Consider the following 22,373-nt stretch of genomic DNA (forward strand, 5'->3'; position numbering starts at 1 on the left):
GGAATAAAGTCTTGTCCCAAACTCGTGTTTCCCTCCACATCCCCCTAGTATTTCTTACCCTCAACCAAAAGTACGGTATGTTACTATTATCCTAAAAAAAAAAAAAATAATAATAATAAATAATCATAACTGTATGAGTGTTTTCGTCAAGCGTTTCATTGGAATGTGTGTGTGTGTATTGTTAGACAAGCATTTGTCTTGAATAGTTTGTTAAGCAAATATGAAAAATACAGAGTTCCTATCTCCAATACCTGGATATTTGAAAGTCTAGGACTAAAGTATGGGCCTGTAAAATATGTATAATGTATGGGATAGTGTTAACCATTTACAACATTCAAACTGCACTACTCATTTTTTCACTATCATTACTAACGTGCAACAACAAAACAACTGGCGATCTCCTCAAGGAACAACCAGTGATGAATAAAACCATCTGATCTACAAAACAGTTTAATCATATATATATATATCGAACAACTTAAAACGACCATACAAAATATTATCCATCTATACCACCAAATTATGTAATGATCATTTCCCAAAAAAACACAGGTGCGCAAAAATAAGTTTGTGCGCTTTGGTTTGTGGCTGAGAGAGTGAGGGAGAGTAAGTGTAGGAGTCTAAGAGTGAGTGAGAGAAATAAGTGGAGAGTGAACAGTGAGCTTAAGGGAAAGTGAAAATAAATCCAAGAGAGTGTGTGAACAAGGGGGAGGGGGGGGGGTGGAGATGTTAATTCTCCCTCACACTCGTCAGTGCTCATCCATACAAGTTACATTCAAGTCATTGGTCCAAGAATATGAGGAGGGAAGGGGTGCTGAGGAGAGGGAAAATGGGAGGGGCAGGGAGGGGAGGAGAGGAGGGGTAAGGAGAGGAGAGGAGGATAAGGAACGCCAGGAGAGGTAAGGGAAGGGGAGGAGAGTAAAGGGAAGGCTGGGGAAAGGGGAAAAATTGGGCATTGGTATCTATACAGCAACACCTCCTCACTACGCGTAAGTAGAAACTCCATATATACAAAAGAGAATATTATCAGACTAGCTGGCTTCGTGCTTCCACTGACTTGACAGAAAGACGTGAAGGAAAAGTGTATAATAAAGAATAATAATGAGAAAGGAGGTGCGTAAGGAAAAACATTATGGTTGAATTGGAAAGAGATGGTAAGGCCTGAGATGCATGGCATAACCAATGAGGAAGTAATAGCAGTAAGAGGGAAAGGATGAAGGAGGATTTGGGTGATAATGTAAGGTTAAGAGTTTTCTTAGGAGGAAGGGTAAGGATTCTGAGGATGGAGGTTAAGGATCCTTAAGGACGGAGGGGAAGAATTTTGAGGATACAGTGTGTGAGGTTAGGGTGGCGGAGGATCACATGCGCACTATCACAGACTAAGGAAGGGGACCGGCCCCCTCTTATTATATTTTTGCTGTCCCCTGCACCACAAAACGACAGGGATGCAAAACATTTATCTGGCGAGCCTGCTCCAGCATCCATTTTTTTAATAACATAGATAATATATACCACAGGATGCGCAGAATATATGCAGGGATCTACTAAGGAAGGGATCCTATTCCATATGGGTCCTTTAAGGGGTGGGAGTCTATATGGCAAAATCCTACCATGTACCAGAGTCTTATTAACGGCAGGTAACAAAGGTTCGTATTCTCTTAGGCCAAGGAGACTCCCCAACACATCTTCCTGACCAGCTTATTTCTGTATATATAATTCTGTACATAACACCTACTATTCTTACATGTTATTTTGCAGTCTGTGAGGTGATAATCGTCTCCTAGGTCCATCAGAATTCGACCCTGATTTGCTCCCCAGGTGAACAATGAAGGTTCACTGAGAGTTCCTGAGAGAGAGGGGGTAGGTGCTTAAACGTTGACCTCCTCCTGGTAGCGGTCGGTGATGTAGGTGGCCGTGTCAGTGAGGTTGTTGAGGCACACGTGGAGCCCAACCAGGTGTGTTCTGAGGGAGTCCATCACGTTGGCACTCATCTCTTGACCCTCCTCGCCGTCCACACCGGAGTCTCCACCCTCGCTGACATCACACCCTCCCTCACTGTCTCCATCAGAAGCATTTGAGGACATGGAAATCGTGGACAAAGTGCTCTGTCGTCGGAAGTGGCCTTTAACTGTGCTGCCTGACGGGGTGGACACTGGTGAAGGCTCCGACCACTTTGTATTGTTCATCAGAGGAGACGCCCCACTGCTACTGCTGCTAGTGCGGTTCTCGTTGTCATCGTCGTCGTTGGAGGTGGGACCCCAGATAAGGTCGTTCTTGACGGAGTTGAGAACGTTGTACAAGTTGTAGGGGTTGTTGCCACCACGCAGGAGGGTAGGAACTTTCTGTGTGGTTACAGCTGTTGTGTCAACGTGGACATCCAGCAATCTGTTGACAACACACAAGACCACCACTAAGTCATAATCCTGCAAGCTGTGATGATAATGAAAAGTAATGAATGAATGGTGATGACTTACTAGGATGATTCATGGGAATGGTAAATAATAATAACCTTAATGATGATGGCTGGCAAATGATAACTATTGTGATGCTCAAGATCTACAATATCAAACGTTTATACCAAGTTCCCTACGATCAAGGCAACCCATTAAATACTAAACTTTCTTTTGTTCCCCCCTAACTGAGCAAGCCAACTGCCTGTGAGAGAGAGGTTGACGTACCTGCATGGCACCATGACCGTCTCGTTCATGTTGTTGACAGCCTTGACGAAACGGTCCATCGCACAGAGGATGGACTGAGAGGAGAAGTCTGACAGTTCCTCAGTTTTGTTCATCCTCACGCTGCTGAAAGGGATAAAAATATACACAAAATCAGTAAAAGTTGTACCAGTGCCAGAGAATGCGAAGAACCCACACCAAGATTTGTGTCTAAAAATAAACGAAAGGAAAATCTAATAGCACAATATACTGCACGTTGTCTGTGATTTCCTCAGTCATACCGCCTTATCCTGCTGTAAAAATGAAGTAGTTATTTTAATTAGATATAAGTTGGTGTTTTAAGACAACTTGGTAACTCCCTTGGGCTCCAACAACTCGCTCAGCTGAGGATAATCGTCTAGTGTTAGCTAGGTGCAATGGGATGCTAGATTTGCCCCAGTCATGAAAGGGAAATTCATTACGAGAAAATATGCAAACATGACAGTATTTATTAGGCAGAGGCTGGAATTAAAGCAGAGTGTCTTTCATTACACGGCTCAAATAATATCGATCTCTAAAACAGAAAAAGGAAAAATATTATGCTAGTACCTTTATTACCGTAGCCTATATTACATTTCCGCTGTTTCTAAAAGATGAGCTGACAATTACATGCATATCACTATTTTCATCGTTGCATCAGTTACCGGTACTGTTTATACCCACTAGTCATGAAAATATACCATGCAGTACTTAATATTAGCTCAGATGTTAATATATATTTTTAGTACCGACAAGTAATACAAAATAATGCTCAAGGTAAATCATTCCGAGATGTAAGTTCTGAAGACATCAGACTGAGGAGGATTTCCACCCAAAAGTCCACTCAGTAATCTTTTATTGCCAATTTTTTATCAGAAGCGTGTTTATTAGAAGATACTGCCCATATATGTGTATAATTCTTCCATTTTAATATTATGGATTTTGAAATTAAGACATAATATAAGTGTTTTCCCACCATCTCTCAACCCTGACATCAGTATGGGTGTGGTGTGGTATGCCTTATGAGGACTTGCAGTGCTGTGTCATGTGTGTGGGTGGAGTGAAGCTTCCTAGTCCTGTCCTTCAGTATGACATCTTTAAGAAATGAACTACACAGAGCAAGCTTCACATTCCGTCCCTGGGTATATCAGATACCACAGTTATATACTAACTTTCATAGGAGCTAAATACGTTATGTTTTATGTTCACTGGAAATTAGCATGTTTTTCTTTTTTTCTTGTTTTTTTTCCCATGGCATGGAAGCGCAGGTACACACTAGACCTCCAAGCCACACACTAGACCTCCAAGCCAAAAGACTAACTGAATACTGTTGAAGTAGTTTCACGAAAATATTCCGACTTTATCGTAACTCCAAATGTAGGTGTTTATATACCCCAGTATTTAGGAATTGCTTATTCCACTTTGCAAACGTAGGTAATTATGCCTGTAAGCATAAATATAGAAGTTTAAACATCATTTTTGATTAAAAAAAAAAAAAAAGCGTGGCTTTAAATTATGGAGATAATTTTTATTAAAACTTGTACGGTATATGCCTTTAGTCTACCTTACAACATGATAATTTTGAAGCCACATCCCTTACTTCCAGTTACCTGACATTTGATCCTAGGCAACATAATCTACCTCCAAAAGCTTGTGTAGTTTAAAGGACTGGTTGTCAGGTTCATTATGTCAGTGAGAACCACTGCTATGTTAATTTAATCTGAAATGTACATCGTCAGGTATAAGCCGAGGAAAGAAAACAATATGTCACAGTTGCCCAGATTTTCAGACAATGGAGCTTCCACTGTGCTGCGCAAGACACGTATATCGCAAGAGTTACTTTCACCTGTGTGGCCTCCCCGCTTCCCACTAGTCATATGATACAGCCTCGCCAGACTCACCACCACTCTGATCCTCGCTGCCATGGAATACAAAAACACAACAAATATTGCATAAGCCACGTATACAGCCACAACCACCAGTAAACATGACCATATGATGCATTAGTAACTGAACCTCCACATGAATCAGTGCCATGTGGATTCCCCTTGACATATTGAACTTTTCATAAACAAAGCAATCATTTCCCCCCTTGTAAATTTGAACAGTTCTGTACTAGAAAATTGCAAAAACTAAGAGTAGAATGACTGCGCCGAACCTGTACGGGATGAGTGTTAGAGTATTTGTTATTACATCTGGATACCTAGTTTATATATCATAATGAGAGCGAGCCTGATACAGCTTAGCTCCTGTTACTTTCTACTACCAGTGCCGCTCAGCTGTTGCGACTCTGTTTAGCATCGCTTTGTTTGATCTTTCGCTTAATTTGTGTCCATTGCCATTCTTTGTCTCACCTGTTGTCGTCGAGTTCGCTGTGGTAGTAGTTGTCGACGGAAGTGTAAAGCATTGCGTTGTTGGACAGCGACACTGGCTTCAGAACAGTTGAGATCTTTCTGGGAGGCATTGATGTGCACACACTCGCCTTCCTTTCCCACAACGGAAACTTCCACTGTCTGATTCCTTTTCCAGTATTTCCAAAGCACCGAGCGGGTCTATTTCAGTCCCAATTTACTTTTTAAGTGGGAAAAATAAAGCTGTTTGAGTTGTCACTGAGTAAACACACGCATAAAAGAGAGCGAGTGTGATGTGGTAAGGCACTGTGTAGAGCGTAGTGCTCGCTTCCACGGCTAGACGCTTTCTGGTTCTGAGGTTGGACGCAGGTGGGTATATACATGTTGTGCTCCCCCCCCTCCAACCATCCCCGACCCCCACCGCCTCGCCTAGGCTCCCCTCCCCTCCAGCGAGAAACCTATCTAATCCTTCCCTCCCTACCCTCCAATACCAATCAACCCCACCTTACCCCCTCTCCTCGCCCTCCACAACCCCCACTCCTCCCTACACCTCTCCAGAAAGCTCCAACCCCCCTCGTCCTTCCCTCTTTGTCCTCTAGAACCCCTCCCCCCGGCACCTCAGCCTCCCCACCCTTCCAAACCCCTTCCCCCACCCTCTCTCCCTGCACTCCAGAATTACCCTCTCCCTCACTCCACATCACCCCACTCTCCATGTCATCAGTCGCATCCAAAACCACACACCCCTCCTCCCTCATCATCCCTCCCTCTCTCTTACCACCTAGTGCACCTTATCTCTCCTATCTTCTCTCCCACTCCACACCACTCCACTTTTTTCTTCATTCACTATCCCAGCTCCTTCAGAATTTTTTCTGCTAATTCATGAATTCTTAACTTCAAGTCATACACTCATTTATTTTTTTTCTCCTCACAGAACTCCCATTTCCCCTGCCATTCACCCATTCCTTCCGTCTCCCCTTACCTCCATCCCCATCTCCCCTCCACACCCACCGTTCCTCCTTCTTCTCCATTTCTTTTACCTTTACAACCCACCGCCTTCCCCCTCCCTCTTTTCTGCTCTCTACTCATCCCCTCCCCCCTCTCCAACCCACAACCTTCCCCTTCCCCGTCCCCTCCCAGTACCAACTATATTACCTAATACCCGAACTGACTACTACACTTGCCACCTGTTCCCCCCTCCCCAATCTCCCCCATCTATGCCCTTCCTCTCATGACCCCTTCGATGTCATCTTCCCCTCAGATGTGGCACTCCCATAGCTACGCACACACACACACACACACACACACACACACACACACACACACACACACACACACACACACAACTACTTAGCCTTCCCTCCCCAGCTATCACCCTTGTCCCCAGCGCTAGGAAAAAAAAAAAATTGAATTTCCCTCTCCCTCTCTCTCTCTCTCTCTTACTCTCTCAGGAAGTTACCCCCCTCTTTCTCCCCTAATGCCCAAAACGTGAACTGGCTTAGGCTTTCCCCGTTTGTTGCTACGCTCAGCCGATTAAGGTGACTACGTTCACGTGATCAGATGACTCTCTCTCTCTCTCAGTATTATCTAAGAGTGTGTCTGTGCGTGGGAGAGAGAGAGAGAGAGAGAGAGAGAGAGAGAGAGAGAGAGAGAGAGAGAGAGAGAGAGAGAGAGAGAATTTCAGTTACCTTACATTCACTTTACACTTATTAGTCAGTGTTCAAGGTCTTGGGCAAGGACTTGACAGACAGCCCTTTCCTTGAGAGCCATAGGTCCTCGCACGTGTAACACACCTTCACATGTCACTATTTCAGCACTAACAGCCACCATCCATATTAAATACATGCCATGGCTGTCTCATTGAGGACGAGTGTGATGGCAATAGGAAGTGTGTGTGTGTGTGTGTGTGTAATTATAATTCACCGGGTAATTCACCGGGTCGGTCAGGATCACGTGATGGTTTTGTGATCATCGGCATTTTACCCTCCCGGAAGAGAGCTGAGAGCTCATATAGTCCGATCTAAGCGCAATGCCTTGACCTTCACACACGCACACACCCATCTTCTTGCTCAAGGAGGACAGTGACCACCCGCTTTGTCAGTGAAACTTTTTCGCATCCCGAGCAAGGCGCGAACCCCCGTCTTAGCAGATGCTAGGCGAGAGCGTTACCACTGCACCAGCAAGCGGTGTAGTGTGTGTGTGTGTGTGTGTGTGTGTGTGTGTGTACTTTCTGACATGCTGTTAGGTCTAGTAAAGTCTGGTTCAGGAAAAATCAATTCATCAAAGTGTTCCCTGGATCAAGTTGAGATCGAACTCGTGTCCTTCAGAATGCAGACCAATTCTCCAGCCACTTGACTACCACCTCAAGCACAGAGCATTATACAAGACGTGGATATCAGCGTCCTACACCCGTTTTGTTGCACGATGTGTCTTCTATTTTATTTTCTCCATTTCCACACAATGTAATTCAAATATGGGGAGATTTTTTTGGGGTGGAAGGGTTAGTTACAATCTTCATTAATTACTTCAGTACGTAAGATTTTTTCCCAAACTAAATGAAATCGTGTGGTGGAGGTAAAAATAAACCAGTCAACCACGTCACAAGGCTGAGGGAATTAAATTTTCTCTATGGCAAGTCACGGAGAGTTTCAAGGCCAGTCTCCAGTTTGGTCCTTTACGCAATGAGGATTCGAGGAGGGATAGGAGACTGTGTAGCACGTCTTCCTCAGTTATTTATTTAGTATATCAGGCTCGTTTTTCTTGATTATCTTCACTACTGAGGCTTCTTGTAAAAAATAAATTGGAACGGAAGGAGTGTAACTAAATCTCTAAAGCCACCTACAGTTCTACTGGAAATAGTAGGCTGAGGTACAGTTTGGGAGAACAACACCCTTTCCTCCCTTCCCTTTTTAAAAAGAAGTTCGGGGCATTTTTTTTTTTCAGTGTTAGACATGTACATTTACTCCAAAAAGTATCAAGGCGTACTTCTTACGAGACAAGCTGACACCGCAGGATTTGGCTTGTGTCCAATGATTATACCCTGCTTTCGTAAACATGTATTCATGAAGATGCAATATATCGAATGCTCAAGGTATTTCCTAATCGGTATTGGTATCATGTAAATATTCAGATGATAGTATGAACTGTGCTGGTTATTTTGGATATCGTCGGAGCCCTCCTGCGCGATGGTTTCTGGAGTTAGCGTACCCGTCACAGTAAAACGGAATGCTTCGAGACAGGGTGGTGGTGTTCTTCCAGTTTTTTCACGACCTGCTCGATCGGAAAATTTGCTTTAGAATATAGGTAGTGCTTTGGGTGGCACAAAAGGGTCGTAATATCTCTTCCTTAGTGGTTTATGTTGCATATTACACCTGAGCATTCTCATGTAGGAAATGATTCGAATAGGAACACAGTTTACACCGATAACATTCAAGAGGATATTGTGGTATAATGTGCTAAATAAATCGCTTAGGCATGGGTGTTACGAAATTTCCAAGAGCGTATACTACGCTATACGTTTGTTTCCACCCTCAGTGTTACAGGGCCCTAAATGCTTGCTACCTGGAACGGGTTAGATTCTCGAACCTTATATACGATTGATTCCACGTCGTAATCTTGATTTTATTGTTACGTGAAGAACTAGAGACACGGGAAATATCTACACTCTCCCGCCCCTCCCCTTCCTGAGAAAAGCGGTTATAGTTACGACGGGAACTGATCGTAAGTGTGTTTGTGAATCTGCTCCGGAATTAACCAGCCCCTCGTAACTCACAACATAAACAACAGAAGGGCGAGCAATATTTACAGAACCACAGCTTTCCTCTTTTGCGTTTATTTATGACATTAGATTTTACATAAAGATAGCCAGAGAGTTGCTGATTCAGGTTTTCGGTTTTGATTGTCGCTGTTTTCGTGTTATCAGTGGCATTGGAGGCTTCGTAACACCTCTTCCTTAACGATATATTTTGCTTGTTACACCATCACTCTCTTTTGTTCTTTGCTAATATACTTTTAATACTGACGTTATTTGCAATAAAAACATACAAGAGGATACTGATGTGTAATGTGCAAAATGAACTGCTAAGAAATAGGCATTACGAAATCTCCATAGTCACTGAGAATACGGGGCTAGGAGGTATTTCCATACCGATACATGTTCAGCTGAGCTCTCTCTCTCTCTCTCTCTCTCTCTCTCTCCAGTGTCAGTATAACAGGATATAAGTGGCAATGGCATTCACTGATATATGTAGGCATAATATGCAAAATAACTGAGCAAGAGGAGGTATTGTAAAGCCTAGCGACAGAGGAGACATCGTTGCAACTCTTATTTAGCGATTTATTTTACTCTTAAGAATCTCTCTCAGTTAATTCACAAAGTCCGAACATCGACCTGGTCTGTAACAATGACGATAAGCAAAATAAATAGATCAGGAAAAGGCATTAAGAAATCTCTAATGCCACCGAAAATACCAGGCCAACTAAGCCAACGAAACCTCTGAATCTGAGGAGGTATGACATTTTTTAAAAATCGCTTAAATACTCATCTATATCTCCGCCTACAATCCCAGAGTTGATCTAGGGTGTCCGTTGCCATTATTAGCCTCCAATCTTTTCTATCACCATAATGTTACCATAAAGTCACACCATAACACAGCCATACAGCCTCCAACCCTCTCTAGCACTGTAACATTACCATACAACCTCCAACCCTCACCATCACCATAAACAGCCATACAGCCTCCAACCCTCTCTATCACCATAGCACTGCCATATAGCCTTCATCTATCATCATAACACTACCTCTCCATCACCACTTTATTAACAAACACAATGCCTCCACCCTTTTCTATCACCATCATCACTTTCTAACGCTACCTCTATATCTTCATCATCACTAACTAACATCACATACATACATCACCTAATCCTGTGTTACCTCATGGGGAGCGTAGAAGCCGGGGGCTAGGCAAGTTGGTCCTGACATTTAAAATAAGAGTTACCAGCCTGACTTATCCCTGAGTGGCATTATGTGACCAATAAACCCCAACCACCCCTTGGATATAAACCTTCACCGGCTCTATTCGATTGGAGCGCCTTAATTACCCACTAAACCACCAGGCGCCATAATTTGGTTATATGGTTACCATCCAGCGTAGTAAACGGTGTCCCGGTGTACAGGACACCATTTGGCTTGTCACTTATTGTAGAGTCACTCATAGACAGAAGGAAGAGGAAAGAATGAAGGAAAGAAGGACATCAGTGGAAGGAAGGAAAGATGGAAGGAAGAGAAGAAAGGGCAGGCACCCGAGAACAGTACTACATCGAGTGAGTGGATGGTGTGCACCGCCACCTACCACCAAATCATTGCTTTTAAACTGTCTTAGAAACTAGATAACATTGCTATCTAACCAATCAACCAATTTAGGCGATATGGCACACGTTTTGGGTTTATGTATTAGAGGTCACCCTGAACCTACATCAGTGATTGTTACGTAAGGCACACCACCTTATCGGGTGAAAGTATCGAGGAAAGAGAGAGAGAGAGAGAGGTGTGTGTGTGTGTGTGTGTGTGTGTGTGTGTGTGTGTGTGTGTGTGTGTGTGTGTGTGTGTGTGTGTGTGTGTGTGTGTGTGTGTGTGTGTGTGTGTGTGTGTGTGTGTGTGTGTGTGTGTGTGTGACCTAGAGGAAGGACACAGCAGCCTTCCCTTCCCTGCCTGCCCCCCACTCCAGTGCACCACCTTAGCAACACCCCGTCCCCCGTCAGGATGTGGCAGTGGCGGTATCAGGCAACCGTATACAGTCTCCCCCTGCGTTTCCCCTCCACGCCCCTCTCCCTCCCTCCCCTCACTTTTCTGTCTCGCTGTGTGTCTGCTATCTGTCTGTGTGTTTCTATCTACATATCGATCCATTTATCCATCCATCCATCCTTCTCTCTCTCTCTCTCTCTCTCTCGGTCCGTGTGCATCTCTCCTCTCCCCTTCTCCGTTTCTGCTCCCCGCTCATCCACACATTAAAATCTCTTTGTGTCTTCATGAACTGCGCTCCACGCACTCCCCTTCCTCCTCCCATCTCTTCCCCTCCCCTCTGCATGCAGAGATCCCTCCCCTCCACTCCTCTCCCTGCTTTCAGTTACATATCTGTCTGTGCGTCTCTCTCTCCCCTTCTGTCTCTCGCTTCCCAGGCTTCAATTTTTCTTTTTCCAAGTTTTTCTCTCCCATCTCCCTTCCTATTTCTCCCTACTTCATCTCCCTCTCTCTCTCTCTTTCTCTCTCACTGTATTTTTGCATTCCCTTCTCCTGCTATCCCTCCCTTCCCTTACTTCTGCTTTTCTTCTCTATTTTTCTATGTATCCCTCACCCTTCTACGCTTCTATCCCTCTCTTCCCTCACCTTCATTCCTTTGTGCCTTTATTATGCATTCCTCTTCCCCCACCTCTTAAGCTCCTTCACTGCACTCTCATGTCCACACCTCTCTTCGCCCTACCCTCAATTCCATTTTTCTGTCTGCCATTACATATCCCTCTCCCTTCTATCTGTCTCTTTACTCTCATTTCTCTGTCAGCGCCTATGTATTTGTTTTCTCTTCACCCGTGTTATGTCAGATTCCCTCCAAAACCCTCACCTCCATTTCTGTGTCTTTTTACATACTTCTCTTATTTTTATCCTTCCCTTTCTTGGCTTCCATTTCTCTGCCGATGTCTGTTTCTCGATTCTCTGCACCCTTTCTGTCTCGACCCCTTCCTATCGCCACTTCCATTTTTCTATCTTGCTATCCTTCCCTTTCCCCACTTCCATTTCTCTTCCACTGTATAGGTATTTCTCTCTCCTTTCTTCTTCTGGTCCTGCGTCCCTCATAACTTATATCTGAAGAATCCATCTCAATCCAAACTTCCATTTATCCGTCTGTGTCTTCATGTACCCCATCTTCCTTTCGAAGTCTTTACTCCTCTCATCGTCTCTCCCTTCCCCTCTCTTCCATTGCACAGTCCACCCTTCTACCTTTCTCGACAGTTCTTCCTTCCCTCACCTTCCAGTTTCGTCCTTTATGCATCCTTCTCCCCTATCCCTCAAGGACTCTTTAATCCTTTCATCATCACCACCTGTCTTTCTTTTACGTTTCCCCGTCGTTTTTTCTTCATGCAAAGCACGAGGATCAAAAAGCTGGATACCTATAAAGGTCGCCCCCCCCTAAAAAAAACACACACACACAATAAACAAATAAAAAACAGATAAATAAAAATTAATGAAGCAAAATGAAGATCAGTTCATTTCGAGCCACAAGGAGCACTTAAAAGGTTGGAGATCGTAGGCTTTGGGGAAATACAGAATAAGGATGATATCCATTACTGCAGTGGTTTCCAACCTGTGGGGCGCGCCCCCCTAGGGGGGCACGAAGGGCTGCCTGGGGGGGCGCGAAGGCTTGATAAAGAGGGTACTTATATTTGAAAACTATGAACTATAATGGAATTCAGTAATTTCTAAATATGGAGAAAATATTTCAGATATGAATAAGAAATCTAGTTATCTGAATATATAAAAAAATTCAATGATTAAGAATCTATGACATTTTTTGACATGTGCCAACTATGCCAGTAAAATACAGTATTTGAGGAAGGGGGTCGCAGGGAACTTGTCATTCAGTGAGGGGGGGGGGGCGAGAATTAGAAAAGGTTGGAAACCACTGCATTGCTATACAAAGTTGGAGAGAAAAGGGGTGACTGGTGTGTGTGTGTGTGTGTGTGTGTGTGTGTGTGTGTGTGTGTGTGTGTGTGTGTGTGTGTGTGTGTGTGTGTGTGTGTGTGTGTGTGTGTGTGTGTGTGTGTGTGTGTGTGTGTGTGTGTGTGTGCTCGCACGCGGACAGGTGATGCATGCCAGCCCACAAAGACTTCAGAAATAGTATCCAGAGTAACAGAGGTAGCTAAGTGTGTGATGCAACACCGCAGCGAAGAGCTATGGAGAGAGGTATGACAAAAAAACCTGCCACTCCACCAGAACTTTACATTCCTCCAGTCTCTCTCTGCGTTTATCACCCTTAATTCAGTCTTCCGCCTCTCCTCTCCCCACCCTCTCTCCCTTTCATTGCAAGCCTCCCCTCTCCTACCCTCCTCCTCACTTGTTCTTTGTCTCCAGCTTCCACCGCCCTCCCAATTCAGCCTATCTCCACTCTCACGATTCTGCCTCACCCCTCTTATCCCTCCCCCCCCAATCTTGCTTCACTCTACCCCTTCGCAATCCTGCCTCCACACTCCCTCCCAATCCTACCTCCACAGTCCCTCCCAACTCTGCCTCCCCACCCCCTCTCAGCCCTGCCTCTCCCACTCGCTTCCAATCTTGCCTCCCTCACCCCTTCCGAATCCTGCCTCCCTCATACCTTCCCAATCCTGCCTCCCTCATCCCCTCCCAGTACTGCCTCCCTCACCCCCTCCCAACCCTGCATCCCCCACTCCCTTCTAAACGTCACTCCCTCTTCCTTCCAGTCGTCACTCCTATATCCTTGCAATCCTACCTCCCAATTCTTTCCCAATCCTGCCTCCTTCCCCACCCCTCCTTCGTCGTTATCCCTTCAGCACCAGCACCAAGGTCTGCATTCCGTCAGACTAGGAGACTCAGTAGCACCTCTTCCATATTTTTTTATTTCTGTGCATTACACGCTGATATTCTCTTCTATATTATTCGTGCAGTCTTTGTCAACATCTAAAATAAAATAAACAAGAGAGTACTGGGGTGCACTATACAATGCAAGTCACTAGGACAACGGTTCTTAAAAGCAGAATGTTAAAAGTTCACTAAGTATTCTCAACAAATCACTAAGAAAATGGCTCTAGATTGCAGCACACGAAATAACTGGCCAAGGAAAAGGTCTAGAAAGCAGTGTGGTAAAGAAGTCACTCAACAAATGGTTCCAGAAATTACTATGCTTAAAAAAACCTTTCAGGAAATGGTTTTAGAATGCAGTATACCAAACAAATAACTATGGAAAAGGTTCTAGAAAGCAACATACTAAACAAATCACCAAGAGAATGGTTCTAGAAAGCGGTATGCCAAATAAATCACTGGGAAGACTTTACAGAAAGCCTTCTAAGTTCAAGGTGGTAGAAAACCCGAAGTCACGTGATACCTTCTACAGCCCGGCAACCGATGCTGATCACCGAGACAGAAGCCATAGCAGAGCAAGACACTGGTGGTCAGCTCCCTGCGTAGGTAGCGGGTAGACTTGATGCATTTTAAGACAGGAGGTCATGCCATTTTTTTTTTTAATGCATGATATTCTTGATAACTGTTTCTTGTTAGTTTCGCTTGGCTGGAGAATTTGGTAGGCAGGAAATGAAAGATATATATAAAAGAGAGAGAGAGAGAGAGAGAGAGAGAGAGAGAGAGAGAGAGAGAGAGAGAGAGAGAGAGAGAGAGAGAGAGAGAGAGAGAGAGAGAGAGAGAGAGAGAGAGAGAGAGAGAGAGAGAGAGAGAGAGAGAGAGAGAGAGAGAGAGAGAGAGAGAGAGAGAGAGAGAGATGAAACATTCAATTAAATGTAGGAATAAAGAAAACCGCATGACGTGAAGGGTGGAAAGAGAAATATGGAAGGCAGGACACAGTGCTGGCAGAGGAATGTCTGAGAACTTTATCTCAGAACAGTACAAGTCTTAGGTCCCGTATGCTCATCAGCGTAGGGGCTCACTAGAACCTCTTCCGTATCAGTATATTTCTTCACATGGCATGATAATATTCTCTTGCATGATATTTATGCGGATACATTCATTAAAATTATATACAGTAAGGAGCTTGAACGGGAATATGAATACGCAACATATATCACTGAAGAAGCACATGTTGTGGCTCGTCCACAGTAACTTAGAGAAGATTTTCGTCATTTTGCAGTTAATTTCCCGGAGGGTACAGTTACCTGCATAAGTTCCGTTCCTCTTCCATCCCCCTAGTGGCTCATTACATTACATCAGTTTTGATAGTTAAAAGTGACTGTTTAACTAACCAGACAGACTGTAAAGGGTACACACACCTATACCCAAATTAATATGGTGTTATGGGTTGCTGAAAGTCTGAAGAAGGAACGGAATTTTTGCCCGGGACTGTGTCATACGCAGCAATAAACCGGTAAAGAAGAGGCGTTAGGGAACCCACTTAGATAAAGAGAATGCTACACTTGCTCCAGCGGCCGACAACGCCCCACTTTTCCGAGAACTCAACAGACTCCAGCAGCAAGCATTACGTAACCGCAGCAACAGCAAAAAACGGTAAACTGTCCACTGGGAAAGTAGTGTCTCTAGTTTAGTAAGAAATTGAGGTGAATGTTTGCATGCGGGGAGGCCGTTCTTTTGCCTAAATTGCAGTATATTCTGATCTATGCCCAAACTTTGAACGTTCTCCAGAGGTCGAGTCTGCAAGAAGTGTTTTTTTCCCCTTGGATGGTACTTCTTGGCAACAGGATCAGCTTATTGTATTATCTTCACCTTAACTTGTTGGAAATTTTCGTCATTTGCTACTTATTTTCCGTAGCATAATGATGAAAAATAAATATGACGGCTGTACGTCCTTTCCACAGCACTTCTTCATGACTATCGGCATATTCAAGAGGTAATCTCCTGTTACAGCTCAGCAGTTAAAATAGAGAGGTGGCAGTTTTTGGCCAATTTATGCGAACAGAGTATAAAATGGATATATTTCCAGATTTTTATGCGCCTAAACATGCTCACAATACCCGGATCATATCATATTGAACCATCATTGTAAAGGCGGAGATTTCTATAAAACAGTTCCTCCATCGTGCGGCCAGTGCAGTTTTGTGAAAAGAATGACGTAAGATATTTAAACTACTTCAGATGACTTTGTGTTACGTATGTTTTTCGGCTGCATTTATTTATCTATTTTTTAATTTTCTCATGTAGTATCATGTATCATGTTTCCTTACTGTTTGTAACTGTTCTCAGTATGATCATTTTTGCCCCATGTATGCATCAGTTTATCGCTTTTCTCTTACGTACCCTTCCTCCTTGGCCATCAGCGATACCTTCCAGTTTGGGGGCTTATACTGAATGGTAAGTAAAGAATCTAAAAGTGAGACTCAATATTTTAAAATCTGTTTTAGAAAGCACCGAACTTTCGAGTACCGTATCAATTTCTGCCACCCCTTCATCATGACAGCCTGGCAGGTCGATCTAAACTGGATAAAATTTAGGAGCAAGGTGATGTAAAAGACGTCATACTTCAGAAAGGGTTAATGGATGCTGCTTCTCGCTCATTCACTTCAAGGTACTGTTTCTTAATTCCCTCCATCCGATGATGTCTTGCTGCATTTTATTCTTCCTGCCACCAAATGGTTTTATTCAGTTCGGAAAAGCCAATTAAGGGGGTTGAAGATGGTTGCATCTAACCCTTCCTTTACGAAGTCTCTCTGCACCCACATAAAATCGTCTGGAGGTAGTATGAATTAAACGATAAATACATCACCAGACGGAACGGCTGAAGCTACTGTAGGTAAAATGAACTGGCTTTATCATAAACAAATTATGCAGAACGCCATCTTACTGAATGCATTGAGCGACGAACTACACTGAAAACCACAAAACAATATAATTAGAAGCAACAACAAAGACGACAGGCCTCTTACCGCAATGCGCAATAACCCACAGTGAGAAAAAAAAAAGGTCCTTGCAAAAATGAGAAAAAACGGAGTAACGTTTGACCTCAATGTTTTTTTTTTTCTTTTCCTTACTTTTCGTTTTAAGTCTAAGTATGGCTTTTCTCTGCTGACTTTGCATCTCTTTAGTCTGAAGACATATTATTCGTTTTGTTCTTCCTGCTACCTGATATTTTTTTTTCTTCTTCTGGAGATAGTCTTTAATCCTTTCATTGTCAGTGGTTTCTCAAAGGTATATAAAATCGTATGAAGACAGCAAGAACACAATAAAACTAGAAAACAGAGTGCATACATCTACCAGCGCCAATAATATTCATTGTTTACCCTTCCTTACCAAAGGAATGCTTTTGCAGTCTCACATACACAGCTAATTCCACGGTCTTAGTTTGCTATGTTACACAATCTATGAGCGTGCTTACCTCCGCCAACGCCGAAAAAAATGCATGACTGGTTATTCTTGCATCCGGATCCAGATCCACTACAAATGCTAATCAGCTATTCTTTGGCCCAGTGGCCGCCCATCCACCAGATTTCACTGAAATCCGATTACAGTTTTCTGAGATATCTTGTACACAAACAAATAGACACGGGTGAATACGAAATCGGATTTTAGAGGATGATCTGTGAAGGTGATTAATCACTCCTACCCAAGGGAACCTTTCATATTTCATCCTTGTGTGTGTGTGTGTGTGTGTGTGTGTGTGTGTGTGTGTGTGTGTGTGTGTGTGTGTGTGTGTGTGTGTGTGTGTGTGTGTGTGTGTGTGTGTGTGTGTGTGTGTGTGTGTGTGTGTGAGTGATCATCAAATGCCTTCATGAAGCTGAGGTGGTGAACAGAATTTACCCCCATCAGTTTGGTGACGTAGCCTATATAGTTTTTATTATTATTATTATTATTATTATTATTATTATTATAGTATTATTTCTTATCATTATTACTGTCTACACACGTTTCTGTTCAACTCAGGATAATCTTTTTGAACAGGGGGGTCGTTTATAGTCTTCACTCAGCCTCTCGCTCCCATGGTGCTCTCTGCCTTGCATACAATCGCCAGGCAGCAGCACCAATAACAAATACTTATGTTCTGTGGTTCAGGGGGTACACTCTGACAAGCTGTGTCCTATCAATGTAGAGGCAGGGGATTCGGGGCAGAATTTTAAACACACACACACACACACACACACACACACACACACACACACACACACACACACACACACATTTTATGAAGGGCGACCAATTATCTACTCGTAAGACCTGTTTAAGAGATTTCGTGATAGTGGTAGATTAGTAGACTGCTGACCGAAAAGACGGGAGATCAAGCCGAATGGAGCACGGAAGCTTAAGGGAATTGCATACTTCTGAAACAGACTTTAAAGGTAACCGATCTCTCATATGACCCACCGACATATAATCACAGCCAATAATACCACTACACCAGTCCTAAATGAGACAAACTTAATATGTAGTTAGTATAGACTGTGGGTATTAGTGCCAGCGTGGTGACATGTGAAGGTGTGTGATGCCATCAGGTGTGTATTAAAAGAAAAGAATAAAGGAAGGTATGGGAGTCAGGGAAAGGAATGCCTCGATTATGTCCAGATTTGGATACATTGAAGAAACATATTTTATCTAATATATCCTGATCTATCCAAATATGTCAACGGAATAATTAGAACAAGTAATTATCCGCTGGGAGGATTAAAATTTCAAAGTAAGGCAAAAAGGGAATAATTCAGACACTTCGGGATGAAAAGAGAGACAGGAAAAAAGCCTACGGAAGGGATGGTGCCAGTAAGTGAGGGAATGCTTATAAGGGTATGGTGGCAATTATATCCATTTTACTCTAACCTGGCCTAAGCTGCCATCTTTCCATCTCGAATGCCGAGTTAGAACGAGAGATTAACGCTAAAATATGATGCTGTTCGCGAAGATGTGTTATGGAAAAGTTGAACAGCTACCTAAAATAAACTGCACAGGGACAAGAATCTGAGCCAAGTTAAGTAAAAAATGTGGAAGAAGGGGTATATGGAGAGGGATAATTACAGTGATGTTTGTGAGCTTATTCTTCAGAGGGTAATCCTACAAACAGAGGACGAACTGACGTGAGTAATGTCTTAATATAACGTCTTTAGAGCAGGCTGCGTTATCAGAGTTATGAACTATTAGGGTCGTATTCTCGTTGGTGGACGCAACGCCTCTTCCTCTGCGATTTATTTGGCCTCTTGCACCTTAATTTCCTCTTGTACACTACTTCCTCTGCGATTTATTTGGCCTCTTGCACCTTAATTTCCTCTCGTACGCTACTACTTCTGCGATTTATTTGGTCTCTTGCACCTTAATTTCCTCTTGTACGCTACTTATGAAACTCTGTCGATAGTAAAAATACATGTGCAATATACCATACTAAGGTGTAATATGCAGAATAAATCGTTGCGGAAAATATGCTACGAAGCGCTCTGTGCCAACAAGATTACGGCGCTTTATCTTAATACGGGGATAAAGTGGTTAAGGCGTCGTATTTACAAACAGCCCTAATTTTATGTCTTATACGAGATAGTGTACGCTTCCCTTGACTCATACAGCTACCATACACTTAGCAACCAGGTCACGGTAAATATTACAAGTACAAAATAACGGAAAACAAAACTGTCATATCAATCAACCGTTACGGATACTTGTTGATTTTACTGTTGCTGCTGTTGTAGTCGTTGTTGTTGCTTAACTCCGGTCTGTCTAGCTAAGCAGACTCGTCAACCACAGGGAAGCAATTGTTTCTGTAGGGTCGTTCTACAGGTAAAGTAAGGCGCTGTATCTACACCATCTATGGATCCAATGCCTCCTAGCAGCAGACAGCCCTTCACCAGGGACGGACTAGAGTACTCCTCACGGCGAGGTGCAGGAAAATTTTAGATGTTTTAGCTCCCAGATGGACGCCGCAGCTGCTCCACCCAGGGTGCATCGCGCCACCACGTGTAGGCTCGTCAGTGCCTGCTGTTTCAGTAAAGTGGCTAAGCTCCTTTTTAAACATATACTTGTCCTAGCAGTAATATCTCAGGCAATGAGGATATTACAAGTGTATATTGTAGGTCAAACCAATATTCCCGCAATATCCAATGCCAAGGACGTCATATCGGTCTTTGGCAATCGATAGCACTGAGCTCCATGGATACCACACGTCATGCTCACCACAACTCAGTCACACACCCACTCACACATCACCCCACACCTCATGACTCACACTCTCGCACTCCCACATACATGCCCCTCTATCTTACCGTCTCACTATCTTACTCCCCTCATAGCCTCTGCCATACTTCTTCATTCCTCTAACACTACATAACCTAAGTTTATGGGCTATCGTACAGCACACAGCTCATATCTGATTCCCCGACATCTCATGCCAAACATACTACACATCCTCATACCTAACAGGACACTCCCTCATTCCCCACTCCAGTACCACCATCACCACACACCCTGACACCTCAGACATCTCATACTACAACTCTTCATACCCACCACTCACACTCCTTTCAACTTCATGCCATATACCTCGTGTCTAATCTCCTAATTCCCTGTCCTCCCTCACTCTATAAGCTCACCCTAATAATTCATGTTATTGAACAAACCCTCTAACTCATTACTCCCTGTTATACAAAATTCTATAACCCCTTCAGTCCCAGGTTAATACTAAATCTGTTTTTGCTACGATTGTTTCAGATAGGACAACACTTTGCTAGTTAGGGGTTAGTGAAAGCTGTGTCAAACTCCTCTGGTTGGAAAAGTCACCGCCGAGCTCAGAAAAACTGCATTCAAACCGACATTAACACGGTGAAAAGGTTAAATCCTCATTCATATTTCATTCTCTCCTTCCATCTAAAATACTCTCTCTTTCCTCCATTTCAACACTTAACTTTCACCATCACACTATGTTTACTTCTTCCTCATAGTTTGATTTCCATTCTCACCGTTGTTCCACCTTCTCAGCCTTCTCTTTCACTCTTTTTGCGAGGATTTCAATCTCCTTTTCACTCCTCCCCTCGCTCTTGGTTCCTGGTTTCTCTATTTTAATTGTTCTTTTTCGTTCTCAAGTATGTCTTTCTACCCGCATACTCCACTGACACTTTCCACCATAAATGATACAGTTTTAGAATATACGGCACAAGCAATAGACACAGCCTTAGAATATAAGGCATAATCAGAGGACACAGTTTTAGAATATCAGGCGTTATCAGAAGACACAGTTTTAGAAAATGAGGTGCAATCAGAGTTCAAAAGGAAAGACTTGTGTAATATACTGTGTACATGAAGTGTAACTCATGTAGTGGGTATGGTGGAAACCTCTAAGATAAAACATCCAGATATATTTGCTTTATTTTATCTTCTCACTCTACATCGCACACTTTGCTTTTGTAGTCTATTCTGTAATGTGGTAAAGTGCATCATTAGAATTAAACGGGCTACGTTCGCTCTACTGAGATCTATGGTCCAGGGTAGAGATTTGTATGTGTGCTCTATAAATGTAGATTACAGACAGAGGAGTAGATTAATGTACTGAAAGTCTACCTCTTCTCACTTTAACTTCGTCTAAAATTGTCATCTCGGAAAATATTAAAAAGCAATGAAAAAGATGTAGAATCACAGCCTTGCCTTATTCCACCACTGAACCACTTGAAAATAACCTACAGAAGGACGAGACTCTGGGCCAAGTAATGGTGAAGGGAGTATAGTATATGGTTTACAGGTGGCAGCACATGACTGGCCTGTGAAGCTACATCAGCTTTAACCCAACACACTCAGGCTTCTGTGACTCAACGGACTTAAATCGTTTGGCGTTAACCGGAACAGAATACTAAAATTGCCTCGACCATGAGAGGGTATGTCATGAGTGGTATTAATATTCAGGCTCTTATGACTCAGTCTCCGATGAGTAAAATTGTTCGGCGTTAGATGGAATAAAATACTGGAGTTGTCCCAATCATGAGAGTTGATGGTGGCAATAACAACACTCTCGGGTCCCTATGCTCACGCAGCTGAAAGAAAAAAAAAAATCGTCTGACCATCGCGTACGGAATAGAATAATGGAGTTGTCCTTTCCCTAAAATGAATAATGGTGAAAAATATTATTACATTATCACTCCGGCTCCTGTTATTCACTCTCAGCGCAATAGACTGGCTTTAGCTGGTTCAGAATAACAGAGTTGTTCCGATCATGACTGGTTTAAGGCGATATCATGGTCCCGTAGAGCTGACTTTATTGACCTATTTAATATATGTTCTGATGCTGGAGAGGGATGCTTTCATGTCGTGGCATTGATATAATCGGGTGGTTCAGCCACATGGGTAAACAAACGTCTCCCAAGTACTTCCCCATCCTCAAAAGAAGGATGGTGGACAGAAGGGTAAACTTAAGCCTGCAATCCACTAAGTTCACGTTTCTGGTGAGCCTGGGACAAAAAAAAAAAAAAAAAAAAAAAAAAAAAAATATATATATATATATATATATATATATATAGGATAAGCTGAAATCCACAACATCCTCTTAAGTTTCACATAATGGAAACAAGCCGGTTTGTTTTTACCTGACGTTATTGGGCAAATACTGCGCTGGAATACTACGAGTAAGTCGTGAGGTATGAAATCCAGTAACCCTTAGCTTTGACGTAGGAACGAGTTTCCTTG

At 43.1% G+C, this 22,373-nt stretch overlaps 2 protein-coding genes across 3 annotated transcripts in view; one reads left to right on the forward strand and one right to left on the reverse strand.

Moving 5' to 3' along the window:
- Positions 1-22,373, forward strand: part of LOC145408825 (uncharacterized) — a 214,538-nt gene that overhangs the window by 187,476 nt on the left and 4,689 nt on the right. The gene's annotated exons all lie outside the window — the stretch shown is intronic.
- On the reverse strand, positions 438-5,380 carry LOC145408602 (mid1-interacting protein 1A). 2 transcript variants are annotated; one of them, XM_080279290.1, is made up of 3 exons: positions 5,048-5,380; positions 2,679-2,798; positions 438-2,385 (listed from the first exon to the last, which is right to left on the reverse strand). In XM_080279290.1, the coding sequence occupies exons 1-3, from the start codon at positions 5,155-5,157 to the stop codon at positions 1,869-1,871; spliced, it is 747 nt and encodes a 248-aa protein (XP_080135416.1). In that variant the 5' UTR covers positions 5,158-5,380; the 3' UTR covers positions 438-1,868. The 2 variants fall into 2 exon arrangements, with proteins under 2 accessions (XP_080135416.1, XP_080135415.1); XM_080279289.1 differs by having other exon boundaries at positions 2,679-2,801.

The sequence above is a fragment of the Coenobita brevimanus genome, chromosome 78, assembly GCF_032717465.1.
Source record: "Coenobita brevimanus isolate Jiangsu-jjx chromosome 78, ASM3271746v2, whole genome shotgun sequence".
Taxonomy (NCBI): Eukaryota; Metazoa; Arthropoda; class Malacostraca; order Decapoda; family Coenobitidae; genus Coenobita; species Coenobita brevimanus.